Here is a 24,731-nt window from a genome sequence, read left to right on the forward strand (position 1 = left end):
TAAACTTATTCAAATATACCATTTCAAAAAATGCATACATGAAGTAGTTAATTATCAAAGAAAAGCATGAATTTTTTGGTGTTTCAATTGTTTGGATTATTTTTTTGGTATTTCAATTGTTTTGATTTTTTTTATGTTTAAATATTTTTCATGATTTTTTGTGATGTTTAAATTTTTTTCTCTTAATAAAATTATTCAAAAAAACAGAAAAAATGTTTCATTTTTTTTTTGAATGAGTCACCAAAATTAAAAATATATTTACGCGAAACACGAAACCAAAAATTGAAGTTAAAGCATCTTCACGCATGTACTGCATTTGGTCAGCGAATAACAAGTTAATGATGTATCAAACGAAGTGTGCATCATTCCATCATTGAATCTAGTCACCCATACTTTGCTATTTGATATCCAGTGAAGAGGAAGTTTTCCCATCTCGATTCCTTCAAAATACTTTTTTCATGCCTCGATACTTACTGCACTTTAACACTTTCGAGGAGCGTACTTTCAGTGAGCAAAAAGAGATGCTCGTCAGAATCATTTCTCCCTACTTCTGTCAGCTTTTATTATTTTTTTTTTCATGGATAAGGTTTAGTATGAATGATTGAAGAAAACTGTCTCCTTTCTTCACTGAAGATGATTCAAAAAAACGGAGAAGTGAAGTCAGTGCATAAGTAAATCGGTGTATAAATAAATCGTTAGCAACATACGTAAACCAGATGTATCTGTATACTGTCTGTAAATTGTGTGAGTAGTTAACCTGTTCAAGTTAACACGCTCCTACTGTATACTACACTAGTGCTCAAAAAGTAAAGGAACAGAAATTTATGTTTTTGTTAAACGCAGACCTTTTATTAGATTGAAACAAAATGTTAGAGAGACATCTGTTCTGCTTTCATAATGCACAAATAATGGATCGACATTTGTCTGAACTTTGCGTGCAGATGTGTGCATCAGGGGCCAAAAATTGTGCATGGGAAGCGATAATACGAGTGACATCTGCTTTACGTACTAGGTGGAAGTTTGTAGTATTTTTTTGCCTTGAAAAGTAGAGTTTAATGAAATATTCGCCGCATAAGTTAATTCCCTTTTTCTATCGTATCTCAAGTAATCCTGTATTAAATTAAAAGAAAAATCTAAAAATGAATCCCGTCAATCAAAAATTTATTATCGAATTCATTTTACACCAATTCGATGAATATTGGCAAGGCGAGGTAGAATTATAAATACATACTTAAATTAAAGCAGTCTATTGAAACTGCATCTCAAAATAATTTGTTATCAGTTTTAATCAAACTGATAACGAATTATAAATTACAAAATATTTCTTATGAATTACAGATTTTTCTGAAATATGATTAGAGGACTTGATATCAGTGTGGCAGAACCGAGGCGCAAACAGTTATAATTATTTTGAATAATGATGCATGAATTTCCAAAATTATTCTTTCATACTTTTCCATCATGTGCCGGAATGGCAAACTAAAAGCCAGATGTACACTGAATGATCACTGAATTATGACCACCCATTCCGTAATGGATTAAGTCACACAGTTCGAACAGCTTCCTACGTTAGAGTGATGTAATTTGCATGTGGTTGTGCAAGTCAAAGTTATAAAGTAGCAGTTATGGGACGTTGTAAAGATATCACCGAATTCCAAAGGGACATGATTGTGGGATTTCGTGCGTCGGGTGCTTTCCATAAAAGCGCGTTGTACGAGTTCAACGGCAGGTCATTGTGCGACAGATGACATCGCATACAATACGGAGAATGCAAGAACAATATCCCAAATCACGATGCGCCGCACACTCAGAGGTATGGTGGATTCACAGCAGACAAATCAAGAGACACCTATTCCTCACCTCTGATCATCGTCAACACAGCGAATATTGTGGTGTCAGCGACACGCGTCTTGAACACTGGAGGACTGGAAACGATGGGATTGGTCCAAATACCTGGTACAACACGACGACATGCGCCTTCGTGTGTGGCACGAGCAACACGAGTCCATCGTGCATGGTGCCCACTATCCAGGTAGGTGGCGGCGGTTGCTTAATATGGGGCATGTTTTTCTGGCAAAAACTAGGACCCCTGGTGCGTATGGACCAACGTTTCACTGGTGAGGTTTACTGGCAGCTCCTAGTAAACCATGTGCCCCCTGCCATGTTGCATTTTTTACCCGGATAGAAACGAGTGCTCTACCATGACGTAATGCGCCGTGTAATCGGGTCTGCACTGTGCACAAGTGGTTCGAGAAACACAGTGAAGATATCACCCATCTTGACTGGCCTCCAAATTCGCCTGACCTCAACCAATTGAAAACCTGTGGGATGTTTTGGAACTGGAAGTGACTCGTGTAGACACGCAACCATCATCTATTCCGATACTCTGGAAAGCCTTTCAGGCAGCATGGCTGTAGATCCTACGAACGTCTTCAGCCATTTAGTGGAGTCAATGCCTAGGCGAATAGGTGCTCTATCTGTGCCAACGATGGCCCAAAACGGTATTAGGTAGGTGGTTATAATTCAGTGATCGCTCACTATATACTGGTATTAATTCATGCTTTCAATTCAAGTTTAGTATTTTATACCCAAAGTATGAGTCGACCTTAAAATTTTAGATGATTTCTAGTGTTTCAAATATTGACTCCTATGCTCAAATATACTACAATTACTGCTCGTTTTCAATTTCCATTTTGGCGTAAAGGTAGCAGCAAGCTTAGTGAGGACTGGCAATCCTGGAGAAACTCAGACTGTTATGAATGAAGTCTGGCTGGCCTCTACCATCCCTCCCTCTATAGATAAGTGGTTTTCTAGGAGAGGTCTGTGATTTCGAAGTCCATGTGACCGATGCTTCCAGGTACCTTCGCACCCACCAAAGGTGTGAGGGTATGTTTCCTTGGTGGAAGTTTTGCAGCTTTGTCTTTATGTTATGTTTATGATTTGATTTTATTTCGAATATAGGAGTATCTTGGTATTCAAGCAGCAGAATCGCACCTTACCAAGTACAACTAATTGTAGCATTAATTTGCTGCATTTATTCCGTGGTAGTTACCATTCTTTTACTAAATAATCTTGTAGACATAAACACGTTAGCTAATAATCGTGTAATTGATATAAAAAAATTGTCGCCCATGGTGACTTTTCCTCTGTCTTGCTGCAATCAGTCATGGGCTAATTGAAGTCACCTGTAATAAGACAGTTGCTCTTTTTCTCGCCTGTTCCATCTGCATGTATAAATTTTCGTCATAACCTTCACTATCTTCTGTTCTGTAGATAACTCTCACTCTCAATGTGCCTTTCTTCAAAGTGAAATCACACCGATTCCTTTTAAGGTATGAAAGTTTGTTGCCTTAGCAGCAATCGCTTTATTTAAAATATCGATTGCACACATACCAAGAGTTCTTATATGAGGCTCTCTGTCTTTTGAGGCGTCGTACAAGAACGCTTTGAGATTTGTGCAAGCGTTATTTTGACCCCTGTCGTTCAAATAAAGGCGTATCTAAATGAACCCTTCCCCCGGCCAGCAGTTTTCCTGAACCTTTAGGGTCTCCTCAGTGATATTGACAAAGGCCCTTGTACCCCTTTTATCAAATGTATTATCTGCTTTATCTATTCCCGTGGATGGAGTGTACCACCTATTATAAGACATATCTCACATGGAGTTTATATCCTTCACACAAAACAAGCCAAATGATTTGGTGAGAGATTGTGGGTTTCCCAAATCTTTCAGAGATTTTAGGATTAAGAATCCAAGCTAAAAGTTCAACTCACACTCTCCATAGACACGATTTCTTTGGTGCAACTATTGTAGGAGTTCATTCCATACTTTTCTCAGGAAGATTTACTTGTCTATTGAGCAACATTTGCAAATTAATGACTACCTTGGGAGCTTCAGTATATGAAGCAGAGGTGGAAATATTTCTCCAAAATTATCCCGAAGACGTTTTCCTTCAAAGGAGTTATACTTCTCTTCTTAATGCACAATTTTCACTTAAATGGTATATGAAACTTTAAGTTCTTCATAACAAAATTAAATATAAAGGACATAACTGGCTACTTAGTGGAGACGTAAATGTTCTGTCAGGTTATATTAACATGCTCATACGTGGACCCTTTGTGGGTAGCACAGTTGGTAGAATCGCCATCCTCCCCGAACCGGAAGGAATTTTTATTTATGAGACTGACTAACTCAGCCACAACGTGGCTGAGTTAGTCAGTCCCAGGCGAGAGTAGTATGGTTTTTTCTCCCGGAAATTCGGGTTTTTCGTCCAGTAAACAGAAAATCGACCTCAGAACCCACGCAATTTATAGACAATATACACGGAGCAATATGGCCTTAGTAGCTGATGCCCCTAAAACCCAACAACAACAAGCATGTGTGGATGGGACTACTGAGATCGAAGTGATCATTGGGTTTTGAAATTGTGGTAGCAAAGTTGAAGTTGGCATACTGGAATAGAATCCTCCTAAAAGTTTCAATTTTCAAACCTGTGGACTCAATTGATAAGTGCTGTTTCCACATTAGACTACGCAATGTCATTAGCACGTATTGGTTCATTAAAAAACAAGTGCGTAACACGCTACTGAGGCTCGAAAAAGACAATCAGTTACCAGCGAGCGATAATCCTTTTATTCTTCGTTACATTGTACCTGGCATTCAATATGGATGCATATTATACAGTACTTACGAACCGTAGGAGCGTAGCAAACGTTCAGCGAGCTTATTATAACCCCCCTCCCTCCTCCGTCCCATCCAGTATGGCAGGGTGGGTGTACAGTAGTCCAGAGGAAGAATATATCAATCACAAAATAGATAACAATAAGAGGCATTTATACGAAGCCGCGAACCGTTTAGTAGAGAGCTTCCCCAGTAAATAGTCCATCAACATGACCATTGTCCTAACGACCAATAATGTGCTTACGCAGGGATGTGGTCAACGTAGTACCTGAAGCGTTTACTGTCTGCCTCTGTATATGTCCGGTGAAGAGGGACAGCGAATATGTTTGTGAGCTTGGAGGGCAATTGTCTCTACTTCCCACGCTCTTACACTTCCTGTCCTGGGGGTCTTGATGTCCATCAGCCAAGCGTGATTTTCATCTTCAATGACGTCGCTGTAACTACGTCTATATATATATATATATATATATATATATATGTGTGTGTATTTTTTCTGGGGGAGGGGGTAGGCAAACCTAAGTCAACCAAGTGTAAAAACACTGCCATCATTTGAATCACTTTAGTGCGTGGGAACACCCCCTGTATTTACATGGATAAAATTGTCCTTAAATAAGTACTAATGCGCGAAGAAAGGCAGACGCAACGGCTCCTTCATTACCAGCTCTCACTCCTTCCCTCCCCTAATGTTTTGTTCAGAGCAGATACCGCACCTTTTTGTCACTTAAGTTCGTTTACACAGCTACTATTATATATTTTATCTCTTTTAATTGTCTATCACGCCTGTGTATCCTAATTAAGTTAGATTCGTTTGGAAAGGCACAAGTAATTCTTTTATAATTATAATTTTGCATATCTTTTCTTTAATTAATACACTTAAGTGCTCTACTTAATATTTAACTCTAGAGAATCTACAGCGCACTTGACAGAGAGAACTTGAAAAATATGTTTTTAATCTTAAATAACGCGTCATTTTAGCTCTTTATTCTCAACAATTAAACCACTTTATTCTCAACAATTAAACAACTTAATTCTTAACAATTAAATTATGATGAAATTAAATATTTTATAGATGGCGTCTGAAGCAAACAATTCAATGAAATTAACATTTCATGTATTACACGTGCCACGTGAAATGATTTACTTTCATGCTGCTTTTTCATTGTTGAAGGCTCCTACAATTGTGGTCAATTTGGAATTTTGTATTTTGAAACTAACTTTACTTCGCATGAGACTCCTACATGATTTGTCGTGCGGCTTAAGAAAAATACCGTGCACCGTTTTCTCCTATTAATATCTAATTTAATTAAAACGGAAATAATCATGCTAAAATACTAAACCTGGTATTTCATGCTAATAAATCATGCTAAAATACTAGACCTGGTATTTCATGCTAATAAATCATGCTAAAATACTAAACCTGGTATTTCATGCTAATAAATCATGCTAAGTAAATCATACTAAAATACTAAACCCAGTGTAATCATCGATTGACACATTCTTGGTAGTGATAATGGCAGATCCAGGAGGGGCGATCAGAGAGATGTCTCCCCCAGAAGTATGAGTAAATTGAAGCAAATATTTGGAGCTTAATTTTCAATTACTCTACTGTCAATCGCATATAGCATTATTCTTATATCGCCGGCCCTTACAAAGCTGTCTAGATCTGCCAGAGAATAGTAATAGTGTAATAGTTATATGTAAGAGAGTTCCATTGTAATTATTATAAAGTTTTTATTTATTAATTTAATTTTATTTATATTCCGGTTTATTAGCTTTCTCAAAAAAGGACTCTCGACTGGCATGAGTATCGCAATCCACTGCTTGAGAACAACCACATTATAGAGGGATTATTTGATTTCCCTTTAAATAAACTGAAAAAAATAAAAAAATTAAATTTAAATTAACAATAAAAATTATATATTTAATTTTCCTAAAAATTACATATAAAACTTGTATAAAATGTTATAAAGCTAAAATTTAAAAATACACCTTTTCATAAACGTTATTTATAATATAAAAAAGAAAACAGAAATTAAAAAATGAGATGTTTTGTAGAGCCATCTAATGGTGGATGGCGATATCTATGGTATTTTGAGAGTGAGAGTGATTTATTTCTGTGATTTTTTGTCATGTGGTGATCATTTATTTGTACTGTATAATTTTTTAAAAATGATTTTGTGACGTGGTGATCATTTATTTGTACTGTGATTTTGTGACGTGGAGATCATTTGTTTGTACTGTATGATTTTTTTAAAATTGATTTTGTGACGTGGTGATCATTTATTTGTACTGTATGATTTTTTTAAAATGATTTTGTGACGTGGGGATCATTTGTTTGTACTGTATGATTTTTTTAAAATTGATTTTGTGACGTGGGGATCATTTATTTGTACAAAGGGGGGTAGAAGAGCCGTAAAATATTTAAAATACAGAAACTCTTACTTTTGACACGCTATAAAAACTTTTTAACTAAATTACCTGTAATAGCCCGACTTAAAATGACAGATGGAGGGAAATAGATACTCTGAGATAGATGGAACTTCAAGGGGGAAAAAGTTGGAGGGGGAAATGTCTGACAGTTTCTTTTCTTTACTTTTTGGGATATTCACGATAAGGTCAGCCACAAGACAGCTTACGAAGAAGTGTGTGATTACGAGCGCTAGCCTTAATTGAGGACTGCCATATATGCCTTTCCCAGTCCGGAACCAACATGGTAATTTGAGTGGCTCGCGTTCGGCGCCAACCTTAATCCACGAGCCAGACCAGCTCACTGCAGGCATTTGTAAATCCCCGTCGTCGTCGGCAAGTAGTGTCGTAGCTACTGTTCGCCACTCATTCCGGGCGGTCTGCAGCCTGTAATCATCCGGGTGACCCCCATCAGTACCTGACGTGACATTACGGCTCCGAACCTCATCTTGATGCCGCCGCTGTCGGAACGCCCTGCCCTCTATTTGTCGTACCCGTTAGGTCAAACTCGAATTTTGAAAAGAACTCTTCTGTCACTGAGCGTAGGAAAGTCTTCGTGATTGAGGGTAGACGTTGAAGGCGAGCTTGCTTCGTTCAAATGGATTTCGGAGTTGGAGGGTCATTTCGAAGACAGAGTATTTTCTTTGCACTATATCTTGAAATATCTCAGTTCAGTAGTTCGACTGTAACAGTGCGAATTTATAAGAAACCTTTGCTCCTGTAAACCTGCAATATTGCAGGTTTACAGGCGCTATGATATTTATGCAACTAACGCCCTAAATTCTTATAAGCGATTGTTTTCCTCCAGTTGAAACACCTAATATATAATTCCGACTACCCCTGACGGAAAATATAATCCCATAGCTCCTTAGCTATAACATTTATCCCTAAAAGCAGCCATTGATATATTTTTCACCCCACAAGTATTCATCAAAAATGTTATTTCTAATTTAAAAAAAGTTGATTGTTCAACACTCATCACAATATGAATTAGTAGTGTTTTCTTTCCACGCCTTCGTGGTCAGTATAGTTGGTAGAATTGTCGCTCCACAGCGGTTGAAAAAGACCTGGGTTCGAATCCTGTAAATGACGGAGACATTTTATGGAGCTTTTTCACATGTGGCTGAGTTAGTCAGTCGGTCTCAGGCAAGGACAACATGATTTTCTTCCGGAAACTCGGGTGTTTTGTCCACTAAATAGCAATCGACCACAGAACACACACACATATTGTATACCGCGCAATATGGTCTAAGTTGCTGAGCGCCTAAAACTCTCCAACTGTTTTTTGTATATTTAATTTTAGCTGTGACGTCACAATAGTTGGTTGTTGTTGCGTTTTAGGAGCATCGACAACTAAGGTCACATTGTTCCGTTTATACTGTCTCTAAATTTCGTGTGTTCTGAAGTCGATTTTCTGTTTGCTGGACGAAACACCCGAGTTTATGGAAGAACAAATCATGCTACCCTCTCCTGAGACCGACTAACTCAGTCACGTTGTGAACTGGTACCCTAAACGGAAGTTCTTCTACTCCTGTAGGACATTCTTTGTCGGATTCTTCGCATAGTTAGGGTACTGATGCCTTGTGATGTTCTCCTATTAAGCGCAGAGGCTAACTGTTCATTTGACGAAGATTACACTTGATAATCCTCTTCACACTTTTTAGGAGTACGTTAAGCGTTAAAGTAACTAAGGCTGTGAAGCGTCGGTATATTCTCTTTGTGATTGCGTGTATTCTTCGGTCTGTTTGCAGATGATAACGAGATAAACTCACGGGGCCCTTGCCAGAGCCCGACTAACTCAGCCACATTGTGAAAAATAGCCCTTAAAAATTCTTCCTATCAGTGACAAGGTTCAAATGCTTCTCATAAAATGAGTAACCATAGTACATTACAGGTATTATCATTTTTTCAATGTATATATATAAGCATTGATGTGGTGTGCAATAGTATTTGTTTTTTAATTATTTGAGTTTGCAAGTTTTTATGTGCATTTAAAAGAAAAAGTTAAGCTTCTATTACAAATAATTTTTTTTTTAAATTCCTAAAGATATTGAAGGTAATCCCTCTGGAGAAGAACCCGTCAACAGCAACAGTCCCTATAATTTGAAGATAAAAAAACAAAGAAAAGCCAGAACAGCTTTCACCGACCATCAACTGCAAACATTAGAAAAAACTTTCGAACGACAGAAATACCTCAGTGTCCAGGACAGGATGGAATTAGCTGCCAAACTTAACCTCACAGACACCCAGGTGAAGACTTGGTACCAGAACAGAAGGTAAGGGAACTCGCTGAAAATAATGCTTTAAGTTCTCGGTATAAGGATTAAGGTTATTCCATTTTGGAGAAGGGGGAGGAATGTTCAAAGGTGGTTTTCTCCACAAGTGCCTGCCTCGCGTATTTTACAAGTTCACACTTTGCCGAAGGCTTTTAATTTGAACTTATTGAATCCGTAGGAGACAGTGCAAGTTACAAACGCTAAAAGTGTCTTTAATGATGCAAAAAATGGACTAATTTGAGCGTTATTTAGGTTCCAATTTGCCTTTTTTTTTAACTACACTTCGCATATACGGAAACACTATGTATGTCAGTATTTCTGGTAGGCATGAGTGGGTCGCTTTTGGGCCCCTTCTCTCTTCCCCACCGTACTGCAGGGCAGGTGAAGGACAATTATTACAGTTCTTATAGAAAATAACTGCCTGCTCCGCTTGGGTCATGCCCCCTTGACCCGCTTCACGGCGCCGAGGCCTCTCTTAGATCTGCAGCTTCAGGTGTACAAAAGATGGCTTCAGGCATTCCGTTTTTTCCATTTTTTTTTTCTTTCTTCCTTTACCTTTTTTTTCTTTAACCTCGTGATTCACCTGTTTCTCAGTAACTGGTAAACATTCTTAGTTTAAGATATCTTCAGTTAGCTGAAGAGAAGAAGATTTGTATACGAAATTGAATCTTCTCATTTAGAATTAATCTTTGTTATTAAAAGCGCATGATCCACATGCTTGAAAAAGACTCGTTGGAAGATCATTGGGCCTTCAGTAATTTATTATAATAACGTGCAAGCTGCCTCAATGAAGCATCTGTAACTCAACAGGATGTCAACAGACATGGGTTACAAAAATTGAAAATTCCTGATAAGTCGAAAATATTCGACTTATCCGGTGATAGCAATATACAGATTGGAGGTGTCTACTACAGATATACAGCACCTCATAAATTGCCCTTATCCTTGAAAAACTGTAAAAAAAAAAAAGAACACAATTAGATTACAGTATGAAACAATAATCTTTCAAAGTTTTATTGATTATGGAAGAGTTCAACTTCGAAGGCTACTAAAACGATCCATTTGCTTTAAAACTATCCTTGTGCTTGATAATAACAACACCGCGCTGAGGAAGGATTTGGCATTTTGCTCCGAAACGTCTGCAGCTGTTCTGTAAGCAGGACCGTGTACTGCAAATCCTTTTTATTCCCGAAGTTGCTTCGTTTCTTTTTTCAATCTCTGTTGTAATTATATTGTGATGTCTTCGCCTTCTTTCCTCACGGTGTGGAAAAGACCTGGGTTCGAATCCTTTTCAAGATGGAAGGGCAGGTTTTTATTGAGCTGTTTTCACACAAGCCGAAACCGATAATTGAATACACAAAATTGAGAGACAGTGCTGCCTTGGTAACGCCTAATGGCCAGGCTCTCCTGCAAATGCAGAAAAAGCTTGCTTTCTTGCATCATTTACTCTCGTAAGTTCTGAGAGTCTGTCGTTCAGAGCCGATGACATGTGCCTCCATTCTCCCTAATGTATCAGAAACAAAAGCAATTTATTTCAATAAATGAATAAATAATTCTTTATTATCCTGTTTGTCTCGCTTTCTGTATATAACGCTGCCGTGTTATCGAAAGCAGCTAAAATTTCTATATGTATAGTAAACTTTTTAAAACTTTCACTATTAAGCAAAAACTAAAGTTATTGGCATTTATAAACATATATATTGACTTAAACTGCATAGCTAATGCTGTGGTCTTAATTCTTACAGCATAACAAACTTCCTTTTTTAACGAGTTGCACTGGTATTGCACCACTTTCAACAAATAACTTTTAACTACTCACACTGGCAAAAAAAAGATAATGAGAACCTTTATATTAAGACAGTTACAGACAGAAGAAATGCAGATGGATGCACAGAAAACTGTGACGTGAGACGATGACGTGTTGTCTCGTTGAGTATAAAGACTGAAATGCAGTCCACTGCAGTAAGATAGAATGATGAAAACGGGTGATTTGGCAGGCTTTGAAAAAGGTCTTATCGTGGGTGCGTGTTTAGCAAGGTCCACGATTCAAGAAACGAAAGACATAACTGGTTTCTCAAGAGAATCTATCTCAAAGGTTTTTAATGACTGGAAAGCAAGCGACTCTTCTTAATCTCAAAGGCCTAAAGGAGGCTGTACGGAAAAGTGGACATCCAGAGTGCAGCAAATAACATCTGAATTCAACCAAGTCCATAAACACCCTATTTCAATCGTACCATGAGCAAGGAATTGAAGAAATTAGATATTGATAGCCGCCTGCCTATTCGGAAGCCATTTGCTTCAGAAAAAAAACAGAAAATTCGGCTTGTTTGCAGAGGTGCTGAGAATGTCGTGATTGGGCAGTGGAACAATGGAAGAAAGTCATGTGGTGAGACGAATCACATTTTGCACTGATGGTAGGCAGAGTGTGTGGCGAGAACCCCCATGAAGCGATGGGCACTACTTTCCGTGTTAGGATAACCCAAGCATCTGGAGGTGGTATCATGGTATGGGGAATGTTTTGTTGGCACGGACTCAGTCCGTTGATATGGGTCGAAGATCGAAAGCCATCCAGGGAGAACCTGAATTTTGTATCACATTTACTGTACCCTGTAATGTTACACTTTCATCCCGAAGGTGGTGGCCACTTTATGGATGACAATGCAACAGCGCATCGTGCCAGAATGGTTTGGAGAACAAGACACAGATTCCCACCATCTCCCCTGTCACCTACATTCACCTGATATCAATTCTATTTAGAATGTGTGGGATGTGCTGGACAGAGCTAATTGGCAACGAAGTCCTCTTCCTTAAACTCTCTCGCATCTGCGATATTTTGCTGGAAGAATGGTTAAATTGTTACGTTTTGTGATAATTGTAACGTTAGTTACAATTAGAACAAAAAGTACAGTCATGCAAGAAACTTATAAAGAGAGAAATGTTAGTATTTTTTGAATGGATTTTTAAAGACAAATTTAGTCTTTGATACAAGTGCTGGACATGTAGGATTCCGATGACAGGTTTTGTGGGGACAAATTTTCAGATGGGGCAACAGCCCTTTTTTTTGGGTTCATGGATTCCTGTCTGTCAAGTTCTCCTATGTAGACTGAACTTATAATTATTATTAATTATAATAATAAATCATTGACAATGAAATAAAAATAAATTAACCTGTATATCATCCTCGATGGAAAACTGAAGATAATACAGTCTTCCCGAGTCGACTTTCATTGCGAACAGCTTTGCATAACTGTTGGTAGATTACCCATATTGGCTTCAATTTTAAGTATTCTTTTGTCCACCACATCTTGGAAGATCTTCCATGTTCTTTTGTCTTACGTTATTTCAATAAATTCACAATATTGAGTAGCCACTTCTACCATCATCCAAAGAATCACTATACCAGCTAAGTAAGAGACAGTATTACCTTGTCTGTACTAGTGTACAATTCAATTTTGGAAAGGAGAGAGAGAGAGAGAGAGAGAGAGAGAGAGAGAGAAAATCAACATCCCTGAGGATTCTTTCGAGACCTCTTGGAGTCTATGTCCAGACAGTTAGAGGCGAATTTTGATCGCTAAAGGAGTCACTACTCGTTATTATGACCTGTACCTAATAAAGTGACCACTCAGTGTATGTTTCTTTGATCTCAAAATGAACACTTTGGTATTCCGAACTTGTGTACATAAATAAAATGTTGAATAACCCAGGACAATGCTATATTATGCATCTTTAGAATATCCTTCAACATTTTCAAAACTATATTCTGGTTTGCCCAACCTCAGCACCAGACTGATACATCATTGTTCGACAACTTCCAGCAATGAAGGAAAGATTTGTACTTTCTGTTATCAAAAAGATTTCATCCATCAAATAGCAGTTCCATGAGCAGCGCAGCCCATTCTCAGGTCTCCTACAGACCTAACGAGAAGGGCTGTTCTTCACCACTTCACCAAACTACTGCTTTGCTTTCCACTGATACATCAACACGTTTCGGACATATAACTCTAGTGCGTGATCTCAACAGGGCTTTTATTTTCACTTACAGGAACATTGCCCATACTTTTTCACGCCCCCCCACATTATTTTACATCTCATATTCGGTGTTACGAGTTTACTTTTATTAGATACGTGTATTTAACTTATAATGAAGCAATAACAATTCTAATCCTAGTCCCACAGTTATAAATTTTATTGTAGATTTGTGTATATTGTGACGCCATACAAAAATAAAAATGTTTTTCTTTCTTTTCTAGAACTAAGTGGAAGAGACAGACCGCGGTTGGCTTGGAACTGTTGGCAGAGGCTGGAAATTACGCCGCGGTCCAGCGGATGTTGCAATCTTCTCCTTACTGGTTGAGCCAATACGCTGCCAACGTACCCATCAACTCTCTGACTGGCTTGGACATGTATTACCGACAGGCTGCCGCAGCTCTTCAAAAACCCATGGCATATCGGATGTATCCGTCATCCCTCGCCCCACCAGTGAACAGCTTCTCATCGTCGGTTGTACATTCGCTCTCAGCTTCCAGCTTAACACCTTCTTCTACCTCTCTGAGTTCCTTGTCATCTTCCACATCGGCCATGCCCACTTATTTTCCAAGGGAGCATCCCTGCTGAGGGAAATGGCGCACAACAGAGGAGGATTGGTACAGGTACCACAAGCTGTTTTCCAATCATTGAAGTTGTTCCTGGAACACACCGGACAGTTGTGTGTGTGTTTCTTGCATGTTCACCGTCACCAGAAGACTCGAGTATTGTGTACATAGAGACGGATCTTTCCACCCTTCGACTGCCCTGTTTCGATGGCATTGGATCGTGTGTTTGAACATGTGCTAAATAGATGCCATTGGTTTTTCTCTGTAGATGACGTGCAGGACACGAGTTTTAGTCCATAAATGTCCCCTTATACCTGTGTATAACACCCCCCTCTCCCAATCCCAAGTGGTTTCAGTTTTAAGAACTTACCATCGTCATCTGTAGAACCCCATCATACCCATCTCCACCTTACTGCAAGCTTTCTTTATTTATTACGCTGTTTGTTTAGCACCCCACCTTGATCTTCGTGTACATCTTTTTCCAGTGGGTGCAGCAAAAGCCAACAGCAACTCAGCAAGCTGTAAATGAGAAGTTAATAAAATGTATTTCACACAACAGTGAAGAGATCCTCAGTTATTTCTATAACCTACGATAGATTTGAATGACTTCTTAGTAAATCCTTAAAATAAATCAATTTTATATTTACATTTGTATGAAAATGTAAATATAAAAATGAATATTAATAACTTCCTTCATCTTCGGATGAAACTTTTCAAAATAATTATTTCTTCTACACTTTTCAAACTGTAATAAAACATTTTATTTATTTTTTGAAATAAAATAAATTAAAAACCATCATCAAACTTCTCAAAAATAATTTTTAATTATATATATTCTTCGATATGGGTTTACATACACTACACTGGCAAAAGTCATGGCGTACATCGCACTACGAAATATACAAATATTTCGTAGGGAGTGTACGCCATAACGTTTACAAATATTTCAAATAGACAAATATTTCGTAGTGGGGTTCGTAATAGCGTTTCTATTGGTATGGTCTTAGTCAAATTGAGTAGGGAGAAAAGAAGGATGAAGAAAGAAGCATCCTCCATTTGAAGGAGAAGGGGAAGGGATAAAGTAATTGGGAACCCCTGAGTTGAGGAGCTCACTCAACCCAGAGAAAGAGAGAGAAAGCTTGCAGGACCAAGGACTTGTAAAGTGAAGTGCCGTTTAGCAGTCAGCAGGGATGCCAAAGCCCTATTCCACATTATGTATTCAGGGCAAAACTCTGGAGGAGCCTACCCCAGAAGGAGTTTTCAAGTAATCCTACCCTAGATGGAGTTTTCAAGTGGTTAGTAAATTATCTTACCCCAGAGGGTTGACAGTTAATCCTACCACGGGAAGTGAAAGTGGGAAATCCAACCCAAAAAGGTATTTCAGTATATCCTGTCCCGGAAGGGGTTAGCAGAAAATTCTACCCCCTAGGAGTATACATCCTACTCAACAAGCATAGTGCCCGCAAAGGTCTGCACTGGAGAGATCCTTTAAGCAAGACTGACTTAGTTTTCTCACCAGATAGTTTGGAGTTTTGTAAAGGCTAGGTTTGCCCTGTTCTCCAGCAAAGCCTGAAGTCGGCGTGAACCACCAAAACTAGATCATTGGCGAAGGCAAAGGGATCGGTGCACTCGCGGTCCATCACAAGGAACTCGTCCAAGACAATGGACCAGACGAAGGGTCCAAGGACAGATCCCTGAGGACAACCCTGGATGACTAGTCTCGTGACGCGGTGGCAGTGGCAGATATCGGGGCCTTTCTTTGGTCAAGACAAGAAGAAACACGTCTGTAAAGGTTTTGAGGTATGTTGGAGAGTCTACAATACCACCAGCTTTCTACTACAAATTAGTAGAAAGTTTTCCACGATTCTTTAAGGGCCAACGACAGCCAAAGGGGAAACACGCTATTAATTTCTCTGAATAAATCCACTTTTTATTCAAAATTTCATGTTTCTCTACTCTAGCGTTTAGCTCAGTAGATATCATCACTTCAATTCCACGCCGTGTGTGAAGGTGGCACAGTTCGATTGCAGTTTTGACGGAAGAAAGTTTTAGTGGCTTTTTTTTACTACGTGAGAGAGTTAGTCTGTCTCTGGAGAGGGATGCATGGTGTTATCCCATAACAAACAATACACTTTCGCCTTATAGCCTTTTGTTGTGTTGCCATTTGTATACGTGTTGCCACACGTACAAACAATTACCCTGACTTTTTGGTAGGATAGTATACATTCTGATAGGAAAGAGATGGTTGCTATTTTTACAAAGAACTGGGTAGATTAACTCTTGTTAGACCTATTCTGAACCTTTAAAAGGCATTGGTGAAGAACTTCCGATGGTTTGGTTTGCTCCATTAGAAAATCAATGAACTGTAGTTCTAGTTGAAGAACTTTGCCCTTAGATGTTTTTTTTTTTTTTGTACTGAGAATCGCAGAAGAGTTCAAAGCTTAAAAAATGTCAGAAACTGCAGAAGAAGCTCTTTATCAGCGGCCTTTTCTGATGAAAAACTCTAGCGTACAATTGGTCTGAGATTGCAGAAACACTAAGCAATTTCATGCACAACTGTTCACAACGATTGTGGTACTTTTTAATCAAATTCATTCAGTTTTGATATAAAAAGTACGACAATCATTGTGGATATTTTTTAATCCACCAGTGGGTAAAAAATTACAACTATCGAAATGACTCAATTAGAATGAAAATTGCTGTGAAGGCACTGAGTCAATTGGCAGTCGCCATCTTTAAAATGACGGTTTCAATTACGAATAATTGAATTACGAGTGACTGACTACTTGAAATAATACAATTTTAAATTCACAAAGATGCTTGTCAATGATTCGAGTGCAATTAGGAACACCCATTAATAAATTAAATCTGTTGAATCACGTGTTCAAAGTTCTGAGTGTTTCAGCTTATAACTGAACAGCATTAACTTTTTGGTCATGCCCTTTATTTAATGTGAAGGTCAGTTCCTGACAGCCAAACATAGTAAGAAATTCGTTCATTTTTAAAAGGCCAATCATTAGCTAGTGTCAAAAATTTTTGTACAGAGGCGTGAGATCAAGAGAAATTCGATTTAGCGAGATTCGGATTATCGGGACCGTGTAATAATAATGGGGATTGGCCCAGACTCGTCTTACTGTTTCTTTTTTTCAGTTTTACATATGCAAATGCTATTTTCTTGACATCTGCCAACAGCTTCAATGGGTACAGGAAGTACGTCAGACTGCTTTTCCAGGGACTTCCGCAATATTCACAAAACGTCATACTTCATAAAAGCTAAAAGATAAAAAAGTAGTTCTTTGGTACGAACAATAACAAAATCTCTTTTAAAATTATTTCCACTATAAAATCGTACATTTAAAAAATCTACAAGTGGTTGCGCCCTCGAATTCCTCACTAAATTAATGACAAAAAAAAAAAAAAAAAAAGAATTAGCTAAAAAGGCAATGCAATAATACGCTTAATACAAAAGTCATCCTCAACCTCTACTTGCTGGTTGAGAAACACAAGTCTGTTAAAGTGCTTTCACAAAATTAAGTGGGTATCCATTACTACCTACAGATTGGCAAAAGAGAAGAAGGAAGGAAGGAATGTTTTTGTAAACCTAACCAGCAGAAAAACATATTTTTCCAACACTGGTAAAAAGACTTTTAAAAAATTCCCTTTCTTGTCTTCTCTTAGATAAAAACCTTTTTACAATACCGAATTACAGCCTCTATCATAGATGCTTCAACCTCTCTTTCTATCCCCTTCTCTCTTGGTACCTTACCCCGGCGTACATTTAAATTGCCGGTCCATAAATCTAAAAGCTTTAAAAGCATTTTCCCGAAAGTGTGGCAGTACATGTTGCTTCTGTAGGTGTATTATAATAATAAAAAATTAAAACAGGGAATTATTCTGATGTTTACTTCTGAATTTTTAACAGTGGAACACTCAGCAATATTTTATTTCCACTTTTTCTTTCGGCTCTTTGAAGGATGCTTGACTTATGTAGAAGAGGGAGAAACATTAAGAACCAATGGCGAAAAATGTATTCTCTAGAGTGTATGAGTACAAATAGATATGGAAGAGGTAAACATGCGTGATAGATGGTGAAGGAACCGCAGTGTGCGATGTAAACAGGGGAGGGAAGATGTGGAAAGAGTTTTTTTTGTGCTTGTAATTCTTAAAATGTAAAAGCCATCTTGTTCTTAGGTTTCATGAATAGAACAAAAAAAAAAAGAATTGTTAATACTGATTTCATGAAGCATGACAGAGATTTGTCAAGGGATAAAAGTAGAAACCGGTCTTATTTTTTATTAAGACATCATCTAAGAAGTTTGGAAAAGGGGTCGTTAGATACGAGTTCGGGTACAACGGTTTTCTTGATTTTTCCAAAGATGGCAATTTCAAGTGGATTTTAAAACTCAGATTGAAAATACCAAATTCAAAGGAAAATCAGTTTGTTTGTTGAAGGAGGTGGGATTTGAAAATACTAGAATTATATTAAATTTTTAAAAAAATGTGATGTACCTCTTAAATAAAATATAATGTTTCCTAGATTATGCCTCTGTAGTTATCGAAAAAAATTATTTTTTGTTGGTTTAAATACACCAAAATGAATAAAAAGATGTTTGAAGACACCAAAATTAAATGAAATAGATGTTTTTGGTTTGATTTATCAAAAAAAAAAAAAAAACTCTTTGTAGTTAGAGAAAGTTTTTGAACTTTAAATATATCAAAATGAAAGAAAAAGATGGTTTTTGGTGTGAAGACACCAAAAAGTAATTGTAAAGTTGAATTTTGGTCTAATGATAACAAAATTTAGTGATTTTTTTTTTGTTTAAACTATGCTAAAATTAAATGAAAATACCTCTTTTGGTTTAGTGTTTGATTATACCCAAATTAAACGAAATGGATGTTTTTTGTTTGATTATACCAAAAAAACATGCTATTTATAATTAATGAAAAAAAAATTATTTCTTTGTGATTTAAATATACTTAAAAGAATAAAAAGGATTTTTGGGTGGGAAGCCAAATAAATGGAAAGTTTTTTGCATATTTTTAACATACTTTTTTGTTGTTTAAAAAGACACCAAAATTTAATGAAAAAATTCCTTTCTTGGTTTAAAGAACCAAAATTAAATGACAATTTTGGTTTGATTATACCAAAAAAGTATGCCCTTTGTAATTAGTGAAAAAAATCAATTTTTTTGGTAGTTTAAATATTCCAAAATGAAATGAAAAGATGATTTTTTTTTTTAGGTTTGAAGATACCAGTAGTAAGTGGAAAGTTGATATTTTGTTTAAAATATAGAAAATTAATGAAAGATCCTCTTTAGTTTAATGATACCAAAATTAAATGACAGTAGTCTTTTGATTAATGACACCAAGCCCTCGACAGGTGGTAGAATCGCCATCCTCTCCACACAGGGTGGAAAAGACCTTGAGTTCGAGTCCCATCGATGACATTAGGAATTTTTATGGACCTTATTCACAACGTGGATGAATTTCGGTCTCAGGAGATTGTTGCATGGTTTTTTGCCCAGCAAACTGAAACTCGACCACAGAATACACGCAATTTGCAGACAATATAGGAGCAAAGCAATGTTGCCTATGTTCGTAAAATCCAAAATTAAATGCGAAAAATGTATGTCGATTCCTAATCTACAACAGAAAAACTGCAATATAATATAAATCTTTAATTCCGTTCCATTCTAGCTGGTTTCATTTATGACTTTGCAGTGGACGATTAAATATCTACATAAGAATCATCCATCCATCAGTTTAGGCCTAATTAACCGTGTGTGTCGTCCTTGGAGACAAATGCGTTCCATATAAAAGGTGAAAATGGCTTCCACGCTTACTCTATCATAAAAGAAAATAAAAAAGATAGATAAAATGTCTTTTGTATACGTATTGAGCAAGACTGGCCACAATGTCTTTGTGGAGAGTGAAAAGGTTGCTCACGTTCTACGAGCCAGGGTGCTAAAATGATAGCTCATTATCGGGAATTAGGACAGCGAATAACTTCAATAGTAGACACTTAGAAGATTGTTTTTGTATTTGATTATGGCATTTGATTTTTGTTAATGCAAGGCTTTGGCTGATATTAACTCTACTTGTGTCACGCACACTAGGAATTAAAAAAAAAGAAAAGAGTACTCGTTCTAAGTGGCACGTCGACTCACAATTGACAAATCATGTTCAGATAGTACAATTAGGCCAACCGACCAGTTCGAATAAGAGTTGGTGTCGAAGCTGTGCCAGTCTAAACATTCGTTTTGTACTTTAACGTTGTTTTTTTTTAATGAAATTATCTCGCAAATTACTTCATTAGACGAAGGACTGTGTTATCAGGTGCACAAGATGGGATTGTGAGTCATAACTGGTGGGAAATGAAAAGGGAAAGAAATTAAAATACCGGAACACGTTTAGAAAGAACTGGAACTGTAGGGTATAAATATGGAAACAGGTTTGAAAACATTCAGTCGGTACAGTAACTGGAAGATTGCAATGGCATGATTAATAGATAAGTTTCTGTTTACAATTAACAGTTATGTTGAATGATAACGCTTCCCATGCGGATCAAAGGATCGTTGTGCCATCAAACGAGAAACCAAATATACACTGACTGTATGACAAAACATTGTGGTCCTTCCCATGAATATTGATACTGAGCATCGGCTAAGACATAGCAATATAAATCGTGGGTTAATAAGAGCTTCATTATCAAATGCTAGGGCAGCTGCGCATAAACTCAATATCAATGTCCTTACGTTCATAGACTGGATGGGTTTTGGTGTATAAATTGCTCAACGAGTGCTTCCTATTGCTGAGTATCGTTTGAGGTTTGGTAAAGGCGGTCCAATGATATGAGGGCTGTTTCAGCTACTTCGGACTTAGTCCGTTGGTGGTAGTGCCTGAAACCATGAGGTCCATTACCAATTTGGACGTTTTGTAAAACTATGCGCTATCAGGCCATTTTCCCTGTACTAGGGAAAATGGCCTGGTCAGTATGAGAACGACAATGTTCTGTGGCATGCAGCAAGAGTTATACATAATATATATATATATATATTTCTTATTAGGATCCGCGAGAATAAGCTGATCCACCCATGTGTATTATGTCCATAAACTGCAGGTGTTCTTTGACCAACCTTCCTGCATTTCTGGACAAAAAAGAAAAAAAAAAAAAAAATGTTGATTCCGAGAGATAAAACCTTGCTGTCCTCACCTGAGAGCGATGAACTCAACCACAGTTTGAAAAAGAACGACAAAAATTCCTCGCGTTATTGACTGGATTCAAACCCAGACCGTTTCCAAACGGTGGGAGAAGACGATGATTATATCCGCTGTGCTATCCACAAGGGCACAGCACTGGTTTGTGGACAATGACATAGAAAAAGCTGCATTGGCTAACTCAGAACTCGGACCTCGATCCATACCGACCCCCTGAAGAATTATCTCCGGATTAGGCGCCAATACGGCCTTCTTCCATATCTGATTTTTGATAGCTGCTTTGCAGAAAGAATCGAGGCGAATTCCGGCAAAAAAACTGCCGGAAGTTAGTTGAACGCATGCCCAGTAGAATCGAGGTTATTGTGTAGGCTATAAGTAGTCTAACTTCGTATTAAATGTTTTTAATTGAAAATCCATTTTGACACCTATGTGTGCCCGGCTACTCTTGGACATGTAACATATGCACTGCTTTATCAAATATTTACAGCATTTACCTAATAGCATACAGATCCACCTTTAATGACATTGGACACTGTTGCCGTCGACACATTGGTGAACTGCCCGCAATGATGTGTTACATATATGAGCATCTGTGATCATGCCTCTCATAAGATCACTGATATCGCACGCTTTTTCCAAAGCACTGCGGCTCTTCTTATAGGGCCCTCGTGGATAGCACAGTTGGTAGGATCACCGTCCTCCCCACATCGGGTGGAAAAGACCTGAGTTCGAGTCCCGTCGATGATGACAGGAATTTTTATGGGCCTTTTTCATAACATGTCTTATTTAGTCGGTCTCAGGCGAGGGTAGCAGGGTTTTTTCTCCCGGAAACTAGGATTTTTCGTCCAGAAAACAGAAAATCGACTTTACAGACAATATACACGGCGCAATATGGCCTTAGTGGCTAATGCTCCGAAAATCCTACTACAAGAGTGTTCTTATAGGTCCGTGCCACGCGACCCAGCACGTCACGTGCTATTTTATTTGCCTACAACGAGAGTTGCACAAATCAGTACCCCTCTGGAGGTCAGACTTACTAAAGATACGAAAGCAGCCTCAAACTCAATACTCGACCCTGTTGCCAAAGTTGCAGATATCAAATAGTCTTTATGGAAATACAGAGCCAAAGTGAAGCCAAGCTGGAACACCCGTTTGAATACAATCTTTTGGATTCCAAGCTTATGTAAATATGGATTTAAAACTTGCAGGGAAGATTTTTATGTCTATTCATTCCCAAACATTTAAGTACATGATGACATTTATGACTGTGAGATAATCGACAATAATTTCATTCCTAAGGGAAGAGGAAGTGGCAAAGGAGAAGTGGTAATTATAGTCACCGTTTATTTCTGTCTACCTTTCTCTGAAGGTTTCTACGAATCTCCGGTCCTCTTATCAAGCGTTTCGCACTGATAAGAGGACCAGAATATTGCGAAAACCCTCATAATGCACATTGCCACTCCCCTGGCACCAATGGATCAACATTTGGATGCCAGAGATTAGATGGAAAATGTTTCCAACAAGGCGCGTCCATTCATAGCTACAGTGTTTCTAACTTCGTTCTTCCAGCAGAAAACGCTCATATCCCAAGGCCAGAATTGTAAAGAACAAATTCCAGGCACATGAGAATGAATGCGCACCCGTGGGATGATGCAAAACGAGTTCTTCGGAGTAGCAATACGCAGCCATACAATTTTCAACAACTGTGTGAAGCAATTGAGTCAATTTTGACCGAATCCCTGTGGCTTGCTTTCGACACCTCGTTGAGTCCATGCCAGACGAATCCGAGCTATTTTGAGGGATAAAGGCGCACCTAAAAAGTGGCCACTCAGAATAGCCTGGATTCGTCTGGCATGGACTAAATGATATGTAGATATGGTGCCTGGCCAAAATAATCACTAATTATGTCTTCTGATGGTATTGAGTCTACTAGATTTTAGATTACTACATTATGTTAAGATTAGGAGAACTATTGTGTTGTTCATGTTCCATATGCTCCTAGACGTGCTCTGAATATTCAAGTTGGATCTCAGCGCTACTTCTAGAAAGCGATTTACAGATGCTACTGGCATGATGCATTTAACTTGTACCCTGATGGGAGTATTCTTGCATGTAGTGCCTCTTAATTCGAAACAGTCACTCTGAAATAATAGTATGAGACCTGTTATAGGATCTAAGTGTATTTGGCAGAGCTGTAAATGGGTTGTTAAAGGTATTCGAAATATTCGAATTCATAGAATCGGCTCCACGAGATCGCGCAAGGTCCTCAAGGCATTGACATGGCCTAGCGCAGGGGTGGCTAACTTAATTTGTGATACGATCTATTTTTTTATTCAAAATGTGCCACGATCTACAACTCAAGAATTTCATTGCACATGGTTAAAAAAGTTAATCAACATACATTTAAAAATGTTGTTTATAAATTTCAGAAACATATTTCTCACTATTAAATTCAAAAACAGGATATTTTTGCAAATGATGTTGCATATTTGCAAAATGATCGATTTTTTTTCCTTTGAGATCCTTTCGAAATCTGTAGAAACTTACTCCAACTCAACCACCTCACATCTGTGTGCAATATCAGATCTGGTTCATCTTCATCGAGTTGCATTTTGAAAAGTCTCTTTTGAAGAGATTGTCCTCTGATGCAATTAACGATTTTGAAAGCTATGTCCATAACTCTTCCAGTATTTAATCTTTTGCTGGCTAACACCTGTTGGTGGATGATACAGTGGTAACTCCAAAAATCTAGGAATTCGTCATCCTTTTGGCACAATGCAATGAATCCGTTAAGACGCCCCCCCCCATTGCTTTAGCTCCATCTGTTGTTACTGATACGAGCTTAAATAGTGGTAATTTAATTTTTTCAATAAAAATTTTTAATGCGTTAAATATATCAAGACCTCTAGTTCTTTCTTTTAACGAAACCATACCCAGCAGTTCTTCCCTAGTGGTAGAATCATCGAACACCATTCGAATAAAAACGAGCAATTGAACTGTATCACTGAGTCTGTAGATTCATCCAGTTGCAAAGAAAAGGACACACAATTAGAGATAATTGCAGATCTTGAAGAGCACTTTTAATTTCATTTTTGTTTTTAATATTTTCAAAAAGACAATTTGTTATTTCTAAAAATGCGTCTTTGATGAATTGACCATCAGAAAATGGTTTGCTTTTTTGAAAGAAGGTGACTCACTTTAAATGATGCTACAGTTTCTGCTTTAGATTGTAAATTAGGTGTCATGAAGAAATTTTGTTGCGCAATCTGTATTTAAGTTCTTTTAATTTAGATCTCCGCGGGGATGAAATTCTTTATTCCAATGCAAGCTTTTATCTAAAGCGTGGTTTTCCAATAAATGTGCTAAGGCTGTTCAAGAGAAGAATGAGACAATTACCCTCAGGTCTTTTGCATACAACCTTGCTATCTACGCCTGAGACCGACTAACTCAGCCACTGAGTGAAAAAAGCCCATTAATGTTCCTCGCGTCATCAAATGGCAG

General features: G+C 37.8%; 1 protein-coding gene across 1 annotated transcript in view; it reads left to right on the plus strand.

Moving 5' to 3' along the window:
* LOC150087921 (barH-like 2 homeobox protein) overlaps nt 1–14,542 on the plus strand; it is a 38,909-nt gene extending 24,367 nt beyond the window's left edge. The window contains exons 2-3 of the mRNA XM_090370513.1: nt 9,192–9,420; nt 13,671–14,542. Of these exons, the coding sequence (XP_090226639.1) occupies nt 9,192–9,420; nt 13,671–14,034 (593 nt within the window). The 3' untranslated portion in view covers nt 14,035–14,542. The remainder of the gene's footprint in view (nt 1–9,191; nt 9,421–13,670) is intronic.
* Nucleotides 14,543–24,731: the final 10,189 nt, after the last annotated feature.

Source organism: Mastigoproctus giganteus, chromosome 3 (assembly GCF_048544385.1).
Source record: "Mastigoproctus giganteus isolate SK-2022 chromosome 3, ASM4854438v1, whole genome shotgun sequence".
NCBI classification, from domain to species: Eukaryota; Metazoa; Arthropoda; class Arachnida; order Uropygi; family Thelyphonidae; genus Mastigoproctus; species Mastigoproctus giganteus.